The following is a 15,807-nucleotide window of genomic DNA, read 5'->3' as shown; positions in this document are numbered from 1 at the left end:
ACATGCCTGTTTTATTTATTTTTAATCCAAAGTCCAAAATGAAATCAACGCCTACATTGACAGTTGAGTTGTTACACAACTTCAGCAGCCTGCACTCCAAACTAGAGTTGAGCTGACAGCCATGAATCCTCCAGGTCACCTGGCTGAGAATGTTCCACTGGAGGGGAGGTATGATGGGCTCCCTGGAGGATCTACAGCGATTCAGTACACCACAATGAACATGACCCCTGAGCCCCCAAGGACCACATCATCTGGTCCCTCTGCTGCTTTTCTACTCAAACCCCTGCTGCCTCGGGCTGGCGGCTCTCCTCTTCTCTATCAAGGTGAGTGTCTATCAAAGAACATACTTTTTTTTTTTTTTTTTTTTTTTTTTTAGCAATATCTTGCAATCTCAAATATCAGTTCTTACAAAGGAGAAATATGGTTAAATAATACGGACACCCTGGTCCCACTTTGTCAAAAAAATTATTATAACTATCTTGTGGTTTCAAGATACTATCTCGTGGCCACAAGATAGTTATAATTAATTTTTTGACAAAGTGGGACCAGGGGGGCTCCATAAGATAAATAAGGTTTTACTAAGTTGTTTTGAGACCAGTAACACAGCCCTCACTTACTGGTGACCACGTCAAGAATAATCATCATTCAGAGGACGATAGCTGGCAGACAAGGAATACTCATCTAAGATTTTAGATATATTGGGCTTAAAATTACAATTTCACTACTAGATGTTATGAAAAGAAAAAACATGAATGAAAAAAAAGAATAATTACAAGAGACTTTAAATGTGACACAAACTTTGCTGGACATTGATGAAGATAAGGATTAATGATGAGATTTATGCAAAAAATATATTTTGGGGAAAGGGAAAAAAAGCGATCTCATTTGCAGCATGAAAATACAGCAAACCTGAATCTAAAGCTTTTGCAGGAGATTATGAGATTGATCCTAGGCTCAACATTAGCAAGTTCTCTTGAGGTATCAATCCACTTTTAAAATGAATATGCTTTGGTCCTTCCAGGCCAGAGACCGGAAGGTGGCTGGAGATCTGGAGGGTGCCCGACACTACGGCTCCACTGCCCGCTGCCTCAACATCTGGGCCACATCATTGTCCTTATTTACATTATCGCAATGATTGTTGTGCTTGTAGTGACCAGACGTTAGAGCAGATACCACCTATACGATTTCAATTACAGAAGCTAAATTTGAAATGCAGTAGTATTAAAGTTGCTGCTGCTGTGGCTTGGTGATACTTGTTTCACTGCTTTCCGCTCATGGCACAATTTCTAACCTTTTATACCTTTTTACTTACTATACATCCTGGAGCAAAAGAGATACTATATTTCTATTTGTGTTACAAAGACTAAAATGGAACTCATCCATGTTTCATTAACTGCTGTCTGCAGTCAAGTTTGAATGCCAGACTTTTTTTTTATTAAATTGAGAGTTCCTGTCTACCTGGTTTTTGTCTCAGCAATTGTTTTAAGTTTCGTTTTTCAATAAACGAAAGTTTTATAGTGTTTCATAACTCACTTAAAACAACAGTTGTTAGATGAGTGAGTTTCCTGCTGCAGGGCTTCATCCCTTCAGTGCTGGAATTTGCCAAGAAGGAGAATGAATGACTTTATAATCTTACAATCTTCTATTTTGAAATCCACTGGCAAGTACTGGCATGCAGGCTTTCGGATCTGCCATCCTTTAATACTACAAAAATGAAATCAACGCCTACATTGACAGTTGAGTTGTTACACAACTTCAGCAGCCTGCACTCCAAACTAGAGTTGAGCTGACAGCCATGAATCCTCCAGGTCACCCAGCTGAGAATGTTCCACTGGAGGGGAGGTATGATGGGCTCCCTGGGCTCCCTGGAGGATCTACAGCGATTCAGTACACCACAATGAACATGACCCCTGAGCCCCCCAAGGACCACATCATCTGGTCCCTCTGCTGCTTTCTCTACTCAAACCCCTGCTGCCTCGGGCTGGCGGCTCTCATCTTCTCCATCAAGGTGAGTTTCATTCATCCAGAATCTTCTGTTAATGTCAATCAAAGAATTTTGGAAAAAAAAAGACTTTAAGCAATATCTTGCCATCTTTAATAGTAGTTCTTACAAATGAGAGATGCGGTTAGTGGAAAACAAAGAAGATTTACTAAGTTTTTGCAGACAAGTAACACACAGCCCTCAGTTGGACCATGTCAAGAATCATTCAGAGGATGGGATGTTGAGGAAGGAGCAATATCCATCTAAGATTTTGGATATTCTTAGGCCTAAAAATTACAATTGATCAATTTGAAATAACAAAATGTAAAGATGTTATGAAAAAAAACATGAAAAAAGTTGGAGATGAAGATGTATGATGAGATTTATGCAAAGAAAACTATATATGAGAAAAGGGAAAATGGATGGAAAAGGTAGAAAGCAATCTCATTTGCAGCATGAAAATACAGCAAACACGAATCTAAAGCTTTTGCAGGATGTTATCAGATTGAGCCTAGGCTCAATGTTGGCAATTCAATTTCTCCTGAGGTATCAATCCACTTTTAAAATGAATATGCTTTGGTCCTTCCAGGCCAGAGACCGGAAGGTGGCTGGAGATCTGGAGGGTGCCCGACACTACGGCTCCACTGCCCGCTGCCTCAATATCTGGGCCACAGTCCTGTTTTTCATCAGTGTCCTTATTACCATTATTATAACTATCATTGTGCTCATACAGGCAAATAAGGTGATCAGAGATCACAGCGGATACAGCCCTATAGATTTCAATTACAGAGGCTAAATTTCAAATAAAGTCGTATTAGAGTTGCCTTTTTTCTATGGCTTGGTCATACTTGTGTTTCTCTGCTTTACGCCCAAGGCACAATTTGTAACTTTTTATACCTCTTTAGTTATATCCTCAAGCAAAACAGATACACATTTTTATTTGTGTTTCAAAAGTCTTAGATGGAACTCATCCATGTCTCCATAATGACAATCTGTAGTGGTTTACATTTATGCCAGATGTCTGTTATTAAATTCAGATTTCCTGTCGGCAAGGCCTGTGTCTTAGCAAACAAAAAATTGTGGAGAAATAGAGAACAGTTTCATCCCTCAATAAAAGTGTCTGTTTCATAACTCAGAAATGTGCTTGTGAAATTATTGTGGAATTATGGTGTTTCAACATGTTCACTGAGTTAATCACAGGGGTAGGCCTAATTTCAAGCCAAAGAACATCTCCGCCCAAAACATACTGACTAAACATATTGACTCAGTGCAACAGTGGTGATGCAAAGAGAGCGGTAAGACAATATAACGTAACGGAAAATGACAGTGGGAAAGTAGTCCACAGCATTTCTTTTTAGTTAGTGGTTTAGGTGGGAACTCCTGTGGTACCCGGGATTGTTGTATACAGTACAGCACGTGTCAAACTCAAGGTAAATCTGGCCTGTTGCAGATTTAGATTCGGCCCGTATATCAATTTGGGTTCACAATACATTTTGGCCCACCTAGTTGTGCGCCAAACCATAAACACAGGAAAGTGTTTTTTAAACTGCAATTACCTGACATTCAAAGCAGAATATGGCAGATTTGCCAACTCTGAGACTCAGAAATTCCCCCAGAAGCAGAGAGAGTTTTTATATTCAGGCTGTGAAACAAGTTGTTGTTAAAGCAACACTATGTAACTTTTAGCGCGAGCTGTAGTTTCAATGAAACAACCTGTAGGGGGACCGAAGGGGAAAAGTTACACAGTGTTGCTTTAAAAAAAAAAAAGGTATACTTGTTTTGCTTGATTTGCTGGCTTCATGTCAACAAAAATGTGACAAAAAGCGTACAAAAATGTCGGAGAAAGCAACAAATTTACAAAATGGTGAAACAAAAAAATCATAACAAAAACAACAAAAATGGTTTTAAAACGTGACATGAAGTAACAAAAGCAAATCAATAAACTCTACATGTCTGGCCCTTGGTGTGATTCTCTTTTTCCAGTGTGGCCCTGAGTTTGACACCCCTGGTGTACAGGAGCAATAAGTCTGCTGCATTTGTAAAAAGGAAACTTGTGTTGATACAGAACATGTGTCTGTGTATGTGTTGTTTTAAATGCTTCTTGATTATTCAAGGTATGAATCTGGTGATTTTTAATGAAATTCTGTAACATCACTGCACAATACAATAAATGTGCCAACAATGAGGTACACCTTTCTTAAAGCACACCAATGTGCTAACTCTAGATATAAACCATTATAAAATACAAACTTTATTAAATACAACAGAAAGATGTAGTACTATGGAGGGATTAAAAAGGTTAAACGATTTTGAAGATATCTAAGGTGTGAGTAATACGATACGCTTTAGTCAATAACAGGAACTATTGTTAACAATTATCAAAACAATGTTTTACAAATGAGTCAGCTGCGGATGTTTTTTGTTGCTTTCTTATCATGAAAGAAATCTAAAAGCTGTGCTAGCTCCTATTTTCTTTATGGAATACAAATCTAAAAAGGTAAAAAAAAAAAAAAAAACTGCTTTGCATATGTTACAACATGTTTGTTTCCAGACTTTGGAATGCCCTTTCTGGTCAAAGTGGTGCTTCATTTTAAATCACTTCTCTCTTATAAAGTGGCTTTTGAATCTGATGCTTTTTATGTTTGTTTATTTTGGCATTTACTTTTTTGTGTTTTCCATCCATCCATCCATCCATCTTCGTCCGCTTATCCGGTGTCGGGTCGCGGGGGGAGCAGCTCCAGCAGGGGACCCCAAACTTCCCTTTCCCGAGCAACATTAACCAGCTCCGACTGGGGATCGAGGCGTTCCCAGGCCAGGTTGGAGATATAATCCCTCCACCTAGTCCTGGGTCTTCCCGAGGCCTCCTCCCAGCTGGGCGTGCCTGGAACACCTCCCTAGGGGAGGCGCCCAGGGGCATCCTTACCAGATGCCCGAACCACCTCAACTGGCTCCTTCGGACGCAAAGGAGCAGCGGCTCTACTCCGAGCTCCTCACGGATGACTGAGCTTCTCACCCTATCTCTAAGGGAGACGCCAGCCACCCTCCTGAGGAAACCCATTTCGCCGCTTGTACCCTGGATCTCGTTCTTTCGGTCATGACCCAGCCTTCATGACCATAGGTGAGGTAGGAACGAAAACTGACCCGGTAGATCGAGAGCTTTGCCTTCTGGCTCAGCTCTCTTTTTCGTCACAGCGGTGCGATAGATTGAATGCAATACCGCACCCGCTGCGCCGATTCTCCGACCAATCTCCCGCTCCATTGTCCCCTCACTCGCGAACAAAACCCCAAGGTACTTGAACTCCTTCACTTGGGGTAAGGACTCATTCCCTACCTGGAGAAGGCATTCCATCGGTTTCCTGCTGAGAACCATGGCCTCCGATTTAGAGGTGCTGATCCTCATCCCAACCGCTTCACACTCGGTTGCGAACCGATCCAGTGAGTGCTGAAGGTCGCAGGCCGATGATGCCATCAGGACCACATCATCTGCAAAGAGCAGCGATGAGATCCCCAGCCCACCAAACTGCAACCCCTCCCCACCCCGACTACGCCTCGATATCCTGTCCATAAATATTACAAACAGGATTGGTGACAAAGCGCAGCCCTGGCGGAGGCCAACCCTCACCTGAAACGAGTCCGACTTACTACCGAGAACCCGGACACAGCTCTCACTTTGGTCATACAGAGATTGGATGGCCCTGGTAGAGACCCCTCACCCCATACTCCCGCAGCACCTCCCACAGTATCTCCCGGGGACCCGGTCATACGCCTTCTCCAAATCCACAAAACACATGTAGACCGGTTGGGCATACTCCCAGGCTCCCTCCAGGATCCTTGCGAGAGTGAAGAGCTGGTCCGTTGTTCCACGACCAGGACGGAATCCGCATTGTTCCTCCTCAACCCGAGGTTCGACTATCGGCCGAACCCTCCTTTCCAGCACCTTGGAGTAGACTTTACCAGGGAGGCTGAGAAGTGTGATACCCCTATAATTGGCACACACCCTCTGGTCCCCCCTTTTAAAAAGAGGAACCACCACCCCAGTCTGCCACTCCTTTGGCACCGTCCCAGACTTCCACGCAATGTTGAAGAGGCGTGTCAACCAGGACAGCCCCTCCACACCCAGAGCCTTGAGCATTTCTGGACGGATCTCATCAATCCCCGGGCTTTGCCACTGTGTAGTTGTTTGACTACATCAGTGACTTCCGCCTGGGAAATCGACGACAATCCCCGTTATCCTCCAGCTCTGCCTCTAACATAGAGGGCGTATTAGTCGGATTCAGGAGTTCCTCAAAGTGCTCCCTCCACCGCCCTATTACCTCCTCAGTGGAGGTCAACAGTGTCCCATCCTTACTGTACACAGCTTGGATGGTTCCCCTTCCCCCTCCTGAGGTGGCGAACAGTTTTCCAGAAACACTTTGGTGCCGACCGAAAGTCCTTCTCCATGTCTTCTCCAAACTTCTCCCACACCCGCTGCTTTGCCTCTTTCACGGCAGAGGCTGCAGCCCTTCGGCCCGCCGGTACCCTGCAACTGCCTCCGAGTCCTCCGAGATAACATATCCCGGAAGGACTCCTTCTTCAGTCGGACGGCTTCCCTGACCACTGGTGTCCACCACGGTGTTCGTGGGTTACCGCCCCTTGAGGCACCTAAGATCCTAAGACCACAGCTCCTCGCCGCAGCTTCAGCAATGGAAACTTTGAACATTGTCCACTCGGGTTCAATGCCCCCAGCCTCCACAGGGATGCACTAAAAGCTCCGCCCGGAGGTGTGAGTTGAAAGTCTGTCGGACAGGGGCCTCCTCCAGACGTTCCCAATTTACCCACTACTACACGTTTGGGCTTACCAGGTCTGTCCAGAGTCTTCCCCACCCCTGACCCAACTCACCACCAGATGGTGATCGGTTGACAGCTCTGCCCCTCTCTTCACCCGAGTGTCCAAAACATACGGCCTCAGATCAGATGAAACGATTATGAAATCGATCATTGACCTTGGCCTAGGGTGCTCTGGTACCAGGTACACTTATGAGCATCCCTATGTTCGAACATGGTGTTCGTTATAGACAATCCATGACTAGCACAGAAGTCCAACAACAAACAACCAATCTGGTTTAGATCAGGGAGGCCGTTCCTCCCAATCACGCCTCTCCAGGTGTCTCCATCATTGCCCACGTGTGCGTTGAAGTCCCCCAGCAGAACAATGGAGTCCCCCACTGGAGCCCCATGCAGGACTCCAGTCAAGGTCTCCAAGAAGGCCGAATACTCCGAACTCCTGTTTGGTGCATATGCACAAACAACAGTCAGAGTTTTTCCCCCACAACCCGCAGGCGCGAGGGAGGCGACCCTCTCGTCCACCGGGTAAACTCCAACACAGCGGCGCTCAGCCGGGGGCTTGTGAGTATCCCCACACCCGCCCGGCGCCTCACACCCTGGGCAACTCCGGAGAAGAAAAGAGTCCAACCCCTATCCAGGAGTATGGTTCCAGAACCGAGACTGTGCGTAGAGGTAAGCCCCACCAGATCTAACCGGTAGCGCTCCACCTCCCGCACCAGTTCCGGCTCCTTCCCCCACAGAGAGGTGACGTTCCACGTCCCCAGAGCCAGCGTCTGCCGCCCGGGTCTGGTCCGTCGAGGCCCCTGACCTTCACTGCCACCCATGTGTTTGTGTTTTGATTGATTCTATTGATTTTTATTCATATTTGTAATTTGCTCTTTTTCATGTATGCGCAGCACTTTGTAACTCTGTTTTTTAAAAATTACACATAAATATACATAAATTATTATTATTGTTATTAAGTTCTGCAGTCTTCAGACGGAGGGTCTCTGATTTCCTCCTATTGTCAGGAACGTCTGTCTGTCTGGGTGTTAAGCGCATATCTCTCGTTATGGATTTCACCCTTCACAGGTATCTTGCTACGGGCACGAGTACAGTGCCCAGTTTGACGTTGTTTGGATAAGAAATGCAAAAGATATCGTCGGTATTGCCGCTGCTGGCCACTCCCCCTCTGCTCACAGAGCTTTGGCAGCTAAAATGTGTTTCGCAACTCAGACCCACAAAAATGTGCAAAGTAGCACTACTTTAACCAAATGACACGACACAACGTCCCTCCCCCCCCCCCCCCTCTCTCTCTCTCTCTCTCTCTCTCTGCGTGTGCACAAAAATGTGCAAAGTAGCACTGCTTTAACCAAACGACACAAGACAACGTCTCTCTCACTCTCCCTCTCTCTCTGCGTGCACACACACACACACACACACACACACACACACACACACACACACACACACACACACTCAAAGCGGTCCGGTTCTGGTGGTGGTTGTGCTGATTAGCTCTCATAACAGGCCAGGTGGGTAACGTACTGCCATGAGTCCATGACGCTAATGTCTGATTACTCCACATTGTCATATTTTGTGATTAGGCTACATTTTTAAATCTGCAGCGTTCTCGTTGTCTTGTAAATACAGTAGTACAATGTCTTCCTCTGATGTAGACGTAGCCTACACTGTAAGTCAGCTATACAGTGGAGTTGCAGTGGTTTGGGGTCCTTCTGTAAGTAATTTTGGGATACAATTTAGTTTTGAAGAATAGCGATACCACAGGCCAAGCAATCAGCCCGTTCCAAACAGGCACATTTTCAACGGGCTCTGTACTAGTATAACAAATGACATCACCAACATAAACAACAACAGATGTTTACACTGAACTGAATTTCTACATGCACTCTCACTACATTCTCGTTCTTTTCTTTGGAAGTAGCAAAGAAGTAGCACATCCTGCAGATCACTTTTCATTTATTCAGTGAGTACCTTTCTGTTTATCATTATATGGTGCTAGATTTAGTGTAATTTAAACTTTAAATTACTTCACAACAGCATACTTGGTGCTGCACTGAATACAGGCTGTAATACAATTCTAATTTGCATTTGGGAAATTAAATTTAGCTGCAGCACATCTGTCTATATTGCAATGAAAATCTCATCAGTTTTTCTGAAGTGTTACAACAAACTATGAACTACCAGAGACACATAATTTGTAATGAGTAGTCATTCTTTGGTGGTCATTATTTGCCAAAGACTGAGTTCTGAAATGACCACCTTTGATTTCATGTGACTGACTTTGAATCAATGGTTGTAAACTATGATAAAACAATATTCCTGATGTAGCCTGAAAAGGGCAAATTCTAATACTGTAGATTTCAAAGGACTTAAAGAGATTTAGATTTCTGAATGTTTGATCCCAGTGACAAACAGGTTATCAGTAATGTTTAAGTAAAGTTTACCTCTCTGTTACAGAAAATCTCACTTGCTCTAGTGATCAAATTTACAATAAAAATGATATCTCCAATAACTGTTATGATGCTCTGCATTCTGAAGATGAGGATGTTTCTCCTGTTCTGCGTCCTCTGCCTGATGTCTTCTACTGGCTACAGTCAGCTTCCAGGACCTCCTGGGCCAGCTGGGCCAATCGGGCCAGCTGGGCCAATCGGGCGACCTGGGCTACCTGGGCCATCTGGGGCACGTGGGGCCCGTGGTGGGTAATATTGACTTCCACAATCACACTCTAGGAACACTCGTTCTGACCAGACTCTAGTCATTATTTGTCTGAATTCTAGCACCCCTCTGTTGGTCAGGCAGATCAATTTGTTTTTAACCACAAGCTCTCTCCAATCTCCCAAGAGCTTTCTGAGGTCACCTTCCTTTAACAGTTTCATCATTTGACTCGCTGTGTCAGCTGCAACAAGTCCTCCAAACCATACAAAAACATAGGTTGTTTATTCCTACCCTCTAATACGACCCTCACGAGCATTTTCTGTCCTCATATCTAAACCAAAAAACAAAACTGTCAGGGTTTTAAACACATTGTTAACGTGAAACGCTCAGTTTAGTTAGGTTCATGCACAAAAATGAACTTACTTGGTTATGTCTAGGTAACAAAACTACTTAGTTAAGTTTAGAAAAAGATTGTGGTTTGAGTTACAAATTCATTCATTCATAGAACAAATTCACCAGTTACTTTAATTTTCAAATAGGACATGAACCCCAGTCTCCTAGGTGAAAAGCCTGTTTGTTTGACCAATCCACACCCCAACTTGTCTCCTCATGTAGTACTTGGCACTCTTACATTAACTACTACAGCTGCTAGTTAATCACACCGCAAGCGGGTATGTGCCACACACGGCGGAGAAGTTGAGAGAAAGGAAAAAGAGACTGTGTCTCTGTCCGTGTGTGTGCGTGCGTCCTTGAGAACTGTAACTCCTATAACTTATGTTGTCAGTTAATTGAAGCACAGCTACCAGAAGACTTACAACCTTCAGACACGTTGCTCACATCACATCTACGTCGTCTCTCTCAGTTGGAGGCTGCGCAGTAAAGCTAGCAATCACCGGAAAAGTGCTTCTAATAGCCTTCACTGGTCTCCTTCCAGAGCAACAGGATCTGTTGGTCATCTTATATACTGTCTATGGTTTGAATGGGCTCTTCGCCAGACTGACTTGCAGAGCAAATCTCAAATTTGCCGGATGTTCGTCAGGGTTTACCCAGGCTCATGAAGAAATGACAATGATGGGCCCAATGTATGTTAGCTTTAATGCTCAGCAGGTAATGAACCTTTTGACTCAGACTTCTATGAATACTGTAGCAAAACTCTGTCTCTGAATGTTCTATCCATACAACATTTTGTTTTTCAAATATACATCAAACATAACAGCCTCAAGGGGCTTTGGATTTTTAATCATCTTCTATGTCTCTTTCCCTGATGCAAAAGGAAAGTCTGGACCGCCTGGATCTGCTGTATTCTGTGGAAGAGGTTATATATTTTCTAGATTTTAAAGAACATATTTATTTTATGAAATTACTTTCACTAGCTGAGTAACTGCTGTTTATCATTTAGGCCTAGTCCACACGGACACGGGTATTTTAAAACGGAGTTTTTTCTCCTCCGTTTAAAAAAAAAAAAAAACGTCCACACATGCTCGGTTTAACCCTTGTGTTGTCCTTCGGGTCACCGGGACCCAAGGACAACACAAGGGTTATGTACTTCCGTTTATTTTGTTGAGAATTGCTCTCTAAACCCTGTCTCTTGTAAAGTAAGTAAGAAAGTTTGTTTCTAGAGCACATTTAAACACAGTTTAAGCTGGCCAAAATGTTGTACAAAAAAGCACTAAGGTGCTGTATTAACCCTTGTTTTGTCCTTTGGGTCACAAGGACCCGAAGGACCACACAAAGGTTAAAATAAATCTCCGTCCACATGAAAACGCAAAAACACGCTGTCAAGCCATTGCAAAGAATCATCAACAAAGCAGTTAGCGGCGCACAATATGACGTCAAACACAGCGGATAACTGCTTTCCGCTCATGGCATAATTTCTAACCTTTTATTCCTTTTTACTTACTGTACATCCTGGAGCAAAAGAGATACTATATTTCTATTTGTGTTACAAAGACTAAAATGGAACTCATCCATGTTTCATTAACTGCTGTCTGCAGTCAAGTTTGAATGCCAGACTTTTTTTTTTATTAAATTGAGATTTCCTGTCTACCTGGTCTTCGTCTCAGCAATTGTTTTAAGTTTCGTTTTTCAATAAACAAAAGTTTCATAGTGTTTCATAACTCTTTGAAATGTACTTGTGAAATTTTGAGCATTAAAAAAAAAAGGTTACGGTTACACACTGGCATTAGTTTCCACAACTATAGTGCAACTGTAGCCAACTGCAGGGAAGGGAAGAGGAACACAAAAACTCTGCTGTGTGTATGATCAACAACACAGCAGTTGTTAGATGAGTGAGTTTCCTGCTGCAGGGCTTCATCCCTTCTGTGCTGGAATTTGCCAAGAAGGAGAATGAATGACTTTATAATCTTACAATCTTCTATTTTGAAATCCACTGGCAAGTACTGGCATGCAGGCTTTTGGATCTGCCATCCTTTAATTTTCTGAAGTTCACTGACAGGTATTAGCTTTTGGTCTAGTTTCCACACTTATGTACATTAGTGATGGTCAAATGAAGCTTCGCGAACCAGTGTCTTTACTTTCTGAGCTCACTAGATGGTGCTCTCTGTTCAAAATAGGGTTTGAAAACCCATTGAATTGCCATTAATTTAACCTTTTCCTTTAACAGATCGCGCCATCTAGTGAGCTCAGAAAGTAAAGACACTGGTTCGCGAAGCTTCATTTGACCATCACTAATGTACATCTGTGTTTTAGACTTGTATCTCTTTTAAACGTATCTTTTATCTTCTACCCCCCCGCCCCCACCCCACACACACACACATTATCACCCCAAGAGAAAAATTAGACCTAATTTCTACATACCCTTTTAAAACAGATCAAATGTGACTTCCTATCCGGCTTCCTATCTTCTTTTTCAGGTCATTTTTTTTTTTTTTAAAGGTGGTTAAAGCAAAAGGTAATGTACTGTAATGTGTTATGCTTTTGCCTCATAGGTTTTTGGTTAGCATGTTAGCACATGCCTGTTTTATTTATTTTTTAATCCAAAGTCCAAAATGAAATCAACGCCTACATTGACAGTTGAGTTGTTACACAACTTCAGCAGCCTGCACTCCAAACTAGAGTTGAGCTGACAGCCATGAATCCTCCAGGTCACCTGGCTGAGAATGTTCCACTGGAGGGGAGGTATGATGGGCTCCCTGGAGGATCTACAGCGATTCAGTACACCACAATGAACATGACCCCTGAGCCCCCCAAGGACCACATCATCTGGTCCCTCTGCTGCTTTCTCTACTCAAACCCCTGCTGCCTCGGGCTGGCGGCTCTCCTCTTCTCTATCAAGGTGAGTGTCTATCAAAGAACATACTTTTTTTTTTTTTTTTTTTAGCAATATCTTGCAATCTCAAATATCAGTTCTTACAAAGGAGAAATATGGTTAAATAATACGGAGCACCCCTGGTCCCACTTTGTCAAAAAAAATTATTATAACTATCTTGTGGTTTCAAGATACTATCTCGTGGCCACAAGATAGTTATAATTAATTTTTTTGACAAAGTGGGACCAGGGGGGCTCCATAAGATAAATAAGGTTTTACTAAGTTGTTTTGAGACCAGTAACACAGCCCTCACTTACTGGTGACCACGTCAAGAATAATCATCATTCAGAGGACGATAGCTGGCAGACAAGGAATACTCATCTAAGATTTTAGATATATTGGGCTTAAAAATTACAATTTCACTACTAGATGTTATGAAAAGAAAAAAAACATGAATAAAAAAGAATAATTACAAGAGACTTTAAATGTGACACAAACTTTGCTGGACATTGATGAAGATAAGGATTAATGATGAGATTTATGCAAAAAATATATTTTGGGGAAAGGGAAAAAGCGATCTCATTTGCAGCATGAAAATACAGCAAACCTGAATCTAAAGCTTTTGCAGGAGATTATGAGATTGATCCTAGGCTCAACATTAGCAAGTTCTCTTGAGGTATCAATCCACTTTTAAAATGAATATGCTTTGGTCCTTCCAGGCCAGAGACCGGAAGGTGGCTGGAGATCTGGAGGGTGCCCGACACTACGGCTCCACTGCCCGCTGCCTCAACATCTGGGCCACATCATTGTCCTTATTTACATTATCGCAATGATTGTTGTGCTTGTAGTGACCAGACGTTAGAGCAGATACCACCTATACGATTTCAATTACAGAAGCTAAATTTGAAATGCAGTAGTATTAAAGTTGCTGCTGCTGTGGCTTGGTGATACTTGTTTCACTGCTTTCCGCTCATGGCACAATTTCTAACCTTTTATACCTTTTTACTTACTGTACATCCTGGAGCAAAAGAGATACTATATTTCTATTTGTGTTACAAAGACTAAAATGGAACTCATCCATGTTTCATTAACTGCTGTCTGCAGTCAAGTTTGAATGCCAGACTTTTTTTTTTATTAAATTGAGAGTTCCTGTCTACCTGGTTTTTGTCTCAGCAATTGTTTTAAGTTTCGTTTTCAATAAACGAAAGTTTTATAGTGTTTCATAACTCACTTAAAACAACAGTTGTTAGATGAGTGAGTTTCCTGCTGCAGGGCTTCATCCCTTCAGTGCTGGAATTTGCCAAGAAGGAGAATGAATGACTTTATAATCTTACAATCTTCTATTTTGAAATCCACTGGCAAGTACTGGCATGCAGGCTTTCGGATCTGCCATCCTTTAATACTACAAAAATGAAATCAACGCCTACATTGACAGTTGAGTTGTTACACAACTTCAGCAGCCTGCACTCCAAACTAGAGTTGAGCTGACAGCCATGAATCCTCCAGGTCACCCAGCTGAGAATGTTCCACTGGAGGGAGGTATGATGGGCTCCCTGGGCTCCCTGGAGGATCTACAGCGATTCAGTACACCACAATGAACATGACCCCTGAGCCCCCCAAGGACCACATCATCTGGTCCCTCTGCTGCTTTCTCTACTCAAACCCCTGCTGCCTCGGGCTGGCGGCTCTCATCTTCTCCATCAAGGTGAGTTTCATTCATCCAGAATCTTCTGTTAATGTCAATCAAAGAATTTTGGAAAAAAAAAAAAAGACTTTAAGCAATATCTTGCCATCTTTAATAGTAGTTCTTACAAATGAGAGATGCGGTTAGTGGAAAACAAAGAAGATTTACTAAGTTTTTGCAGACAAGTAACACACAGCCCTCAGTTGGACCATGTCAAGAATCATTCAGAGGATGGGATGTTGAGGAAGGAGCAATATCCATCTAAGATTTTGGATATTCTTAGGCCTAAAAATTACAATTGATCAATTTGAAATAACAAAATGTAAAGATGTTATGAAAAAAAACATGAAAAAAAGTTGGAGATGAAGATGTATGATGAGATTTATGCAAAGAAAACTATATATGAGAAAAGGGAAAATGGATGGAAAAGGTAGAAAGCAATCTCATTTGCAGCATGAAAATACAGCAAACACGAATCTAAAGCTTTTGCAGGATGTTATCAGATTGAGCCTAGGCTCAATGTTGGCAATTCAATTTCTCCTGAGGTATCAATCCACTTTTAAAATGAATATGCTTTGGTCCTTCCAGGCCAGAGACCGGAAGGTGGCTGGAGATCTGGAGGGTGCCCGACACTACGGCTCCACTGCCCGCTGCCTCAATATCTGGGCCACAGTCCTGTTTTTCATCAGTGTCCTTATTACCATTATTATAACTATCATTGTGCTCATACAGGCAAATAAGGTGATCAGAGATCACAGCGGATACAGCCCTATAGATTTCAATTACAGAGGCTAAATTTCAAATAAAGTCGTATTAGAGTTGCCTTTTTTCTATGGCTTGGTCATACTTGTGTTTCTCTGCTTTACGCCCAAGGCACAATTTGTAACTTTTTATACCTCTTTAGTTATATCCTCAAGCAAAACAGATACACATTTTTATTTGTGTTTCAAAAGTCTTAGATGGAACTCATCCATGTCTCCATAATGACAATCTGTAGTGGTTTACATTTATGCCAGATGTCTGTTATTAAATTCAGATTTCCTGTCGGCAAGGCCTGTGTCTTAGCAAACAAAAAATTGTGGAGAAATAGAGAACAGTTTCATCCCTCAATAAAAGTGTCTGTTTCATAACTCAGAAATGTGCTTGTGAAATTATTGTGGAATTATGGTGTTTCAACATGTTCACTGAGTTAATCACAGGGGTAGGCCTAATTTCAAGCCAAAGAACATCTCCGCCCAAAACATACTGACTAAACATATTGACTCAGTGCAACAGTGGTGATGCAAAGAGAGCGGTAAGACAATATAACGTAACGGAAAATGACAGTGGGAAAGTAGTCCACAGCATTTCTTTTTAGTTAGTGGTTTAGGTGGGAACTCCTGTGGTACCCGG

At 42.6% G+C, this 15,807-nt stretch overlaps 1 protein-coding gene and 3 pseudogenes across 1 annotated transcript; all 4 read left to right on the top strand.

Moving 5' to 3' along the window:
• Positions 1–25: 25 nt before the first annotated feature.
• LOC114559868 (dispanin subfamily A member 2b-like) lies at positions 26–1,299 on the top strand (annotated as a pseudogene).
• Positions 1,300–1,718: 419 nt separating this feature from the next.
• LOC114559864 (dispanin subfamily A member 2b-like) lies at positions 1,719–3,102 on the top strand. The gene is made up of 2 exons (XM_028584850.1): positions 1,719–2,008; positions 2,571–3,102. The coding sequence occupies exons 1-2, from the start codon at positions 1,796–1,798 to the stop codon at positions 2,775–2,777; spliced, it is 420 nt and encodes a 139-aa protein (XP_028440651.1). The 5' UTR covers positions 1,719–1,795; the 3' UTR covers positions 2,778–3,102.
• Positions 3,103–12,147: 9,045 nt separating this feature from the next.
• Positions 12,148–13,877, top strand: LOC114559867 (dispanin subfamily A member 2b-like; annotated as a pseudogene).
• Positions 13,878–13,963: 86 nt separating this feature from the next.
• LOC114559865 (dispanin subfamily A member 2b-like) lies at positions 13,964–15,535 on the top strand (annotated as a pseudogene).
• Positions 15,536–15,807: the final 272 nt, after the last annotated feature.

Source organism: Perca flavescens, chromosome 8 (assembly GCF_004354835.1).
Source record: "Perca flavescens isolate YP-PL-M2 chromosome 8, PFLA_1.0, whole genome shotgun sequence".
Classification (NCBI taxonomy): domain Eukaryota; kingdom Metazoa; phylum Chordata; class Actinopteri; order Perciformes; family Percidae; genus Perca; species Perca flavescens.
Note: the sequence above shows the minus strand (reverse complement) of the source record. Positions and strands in the feature narration are given on the sequence as shown.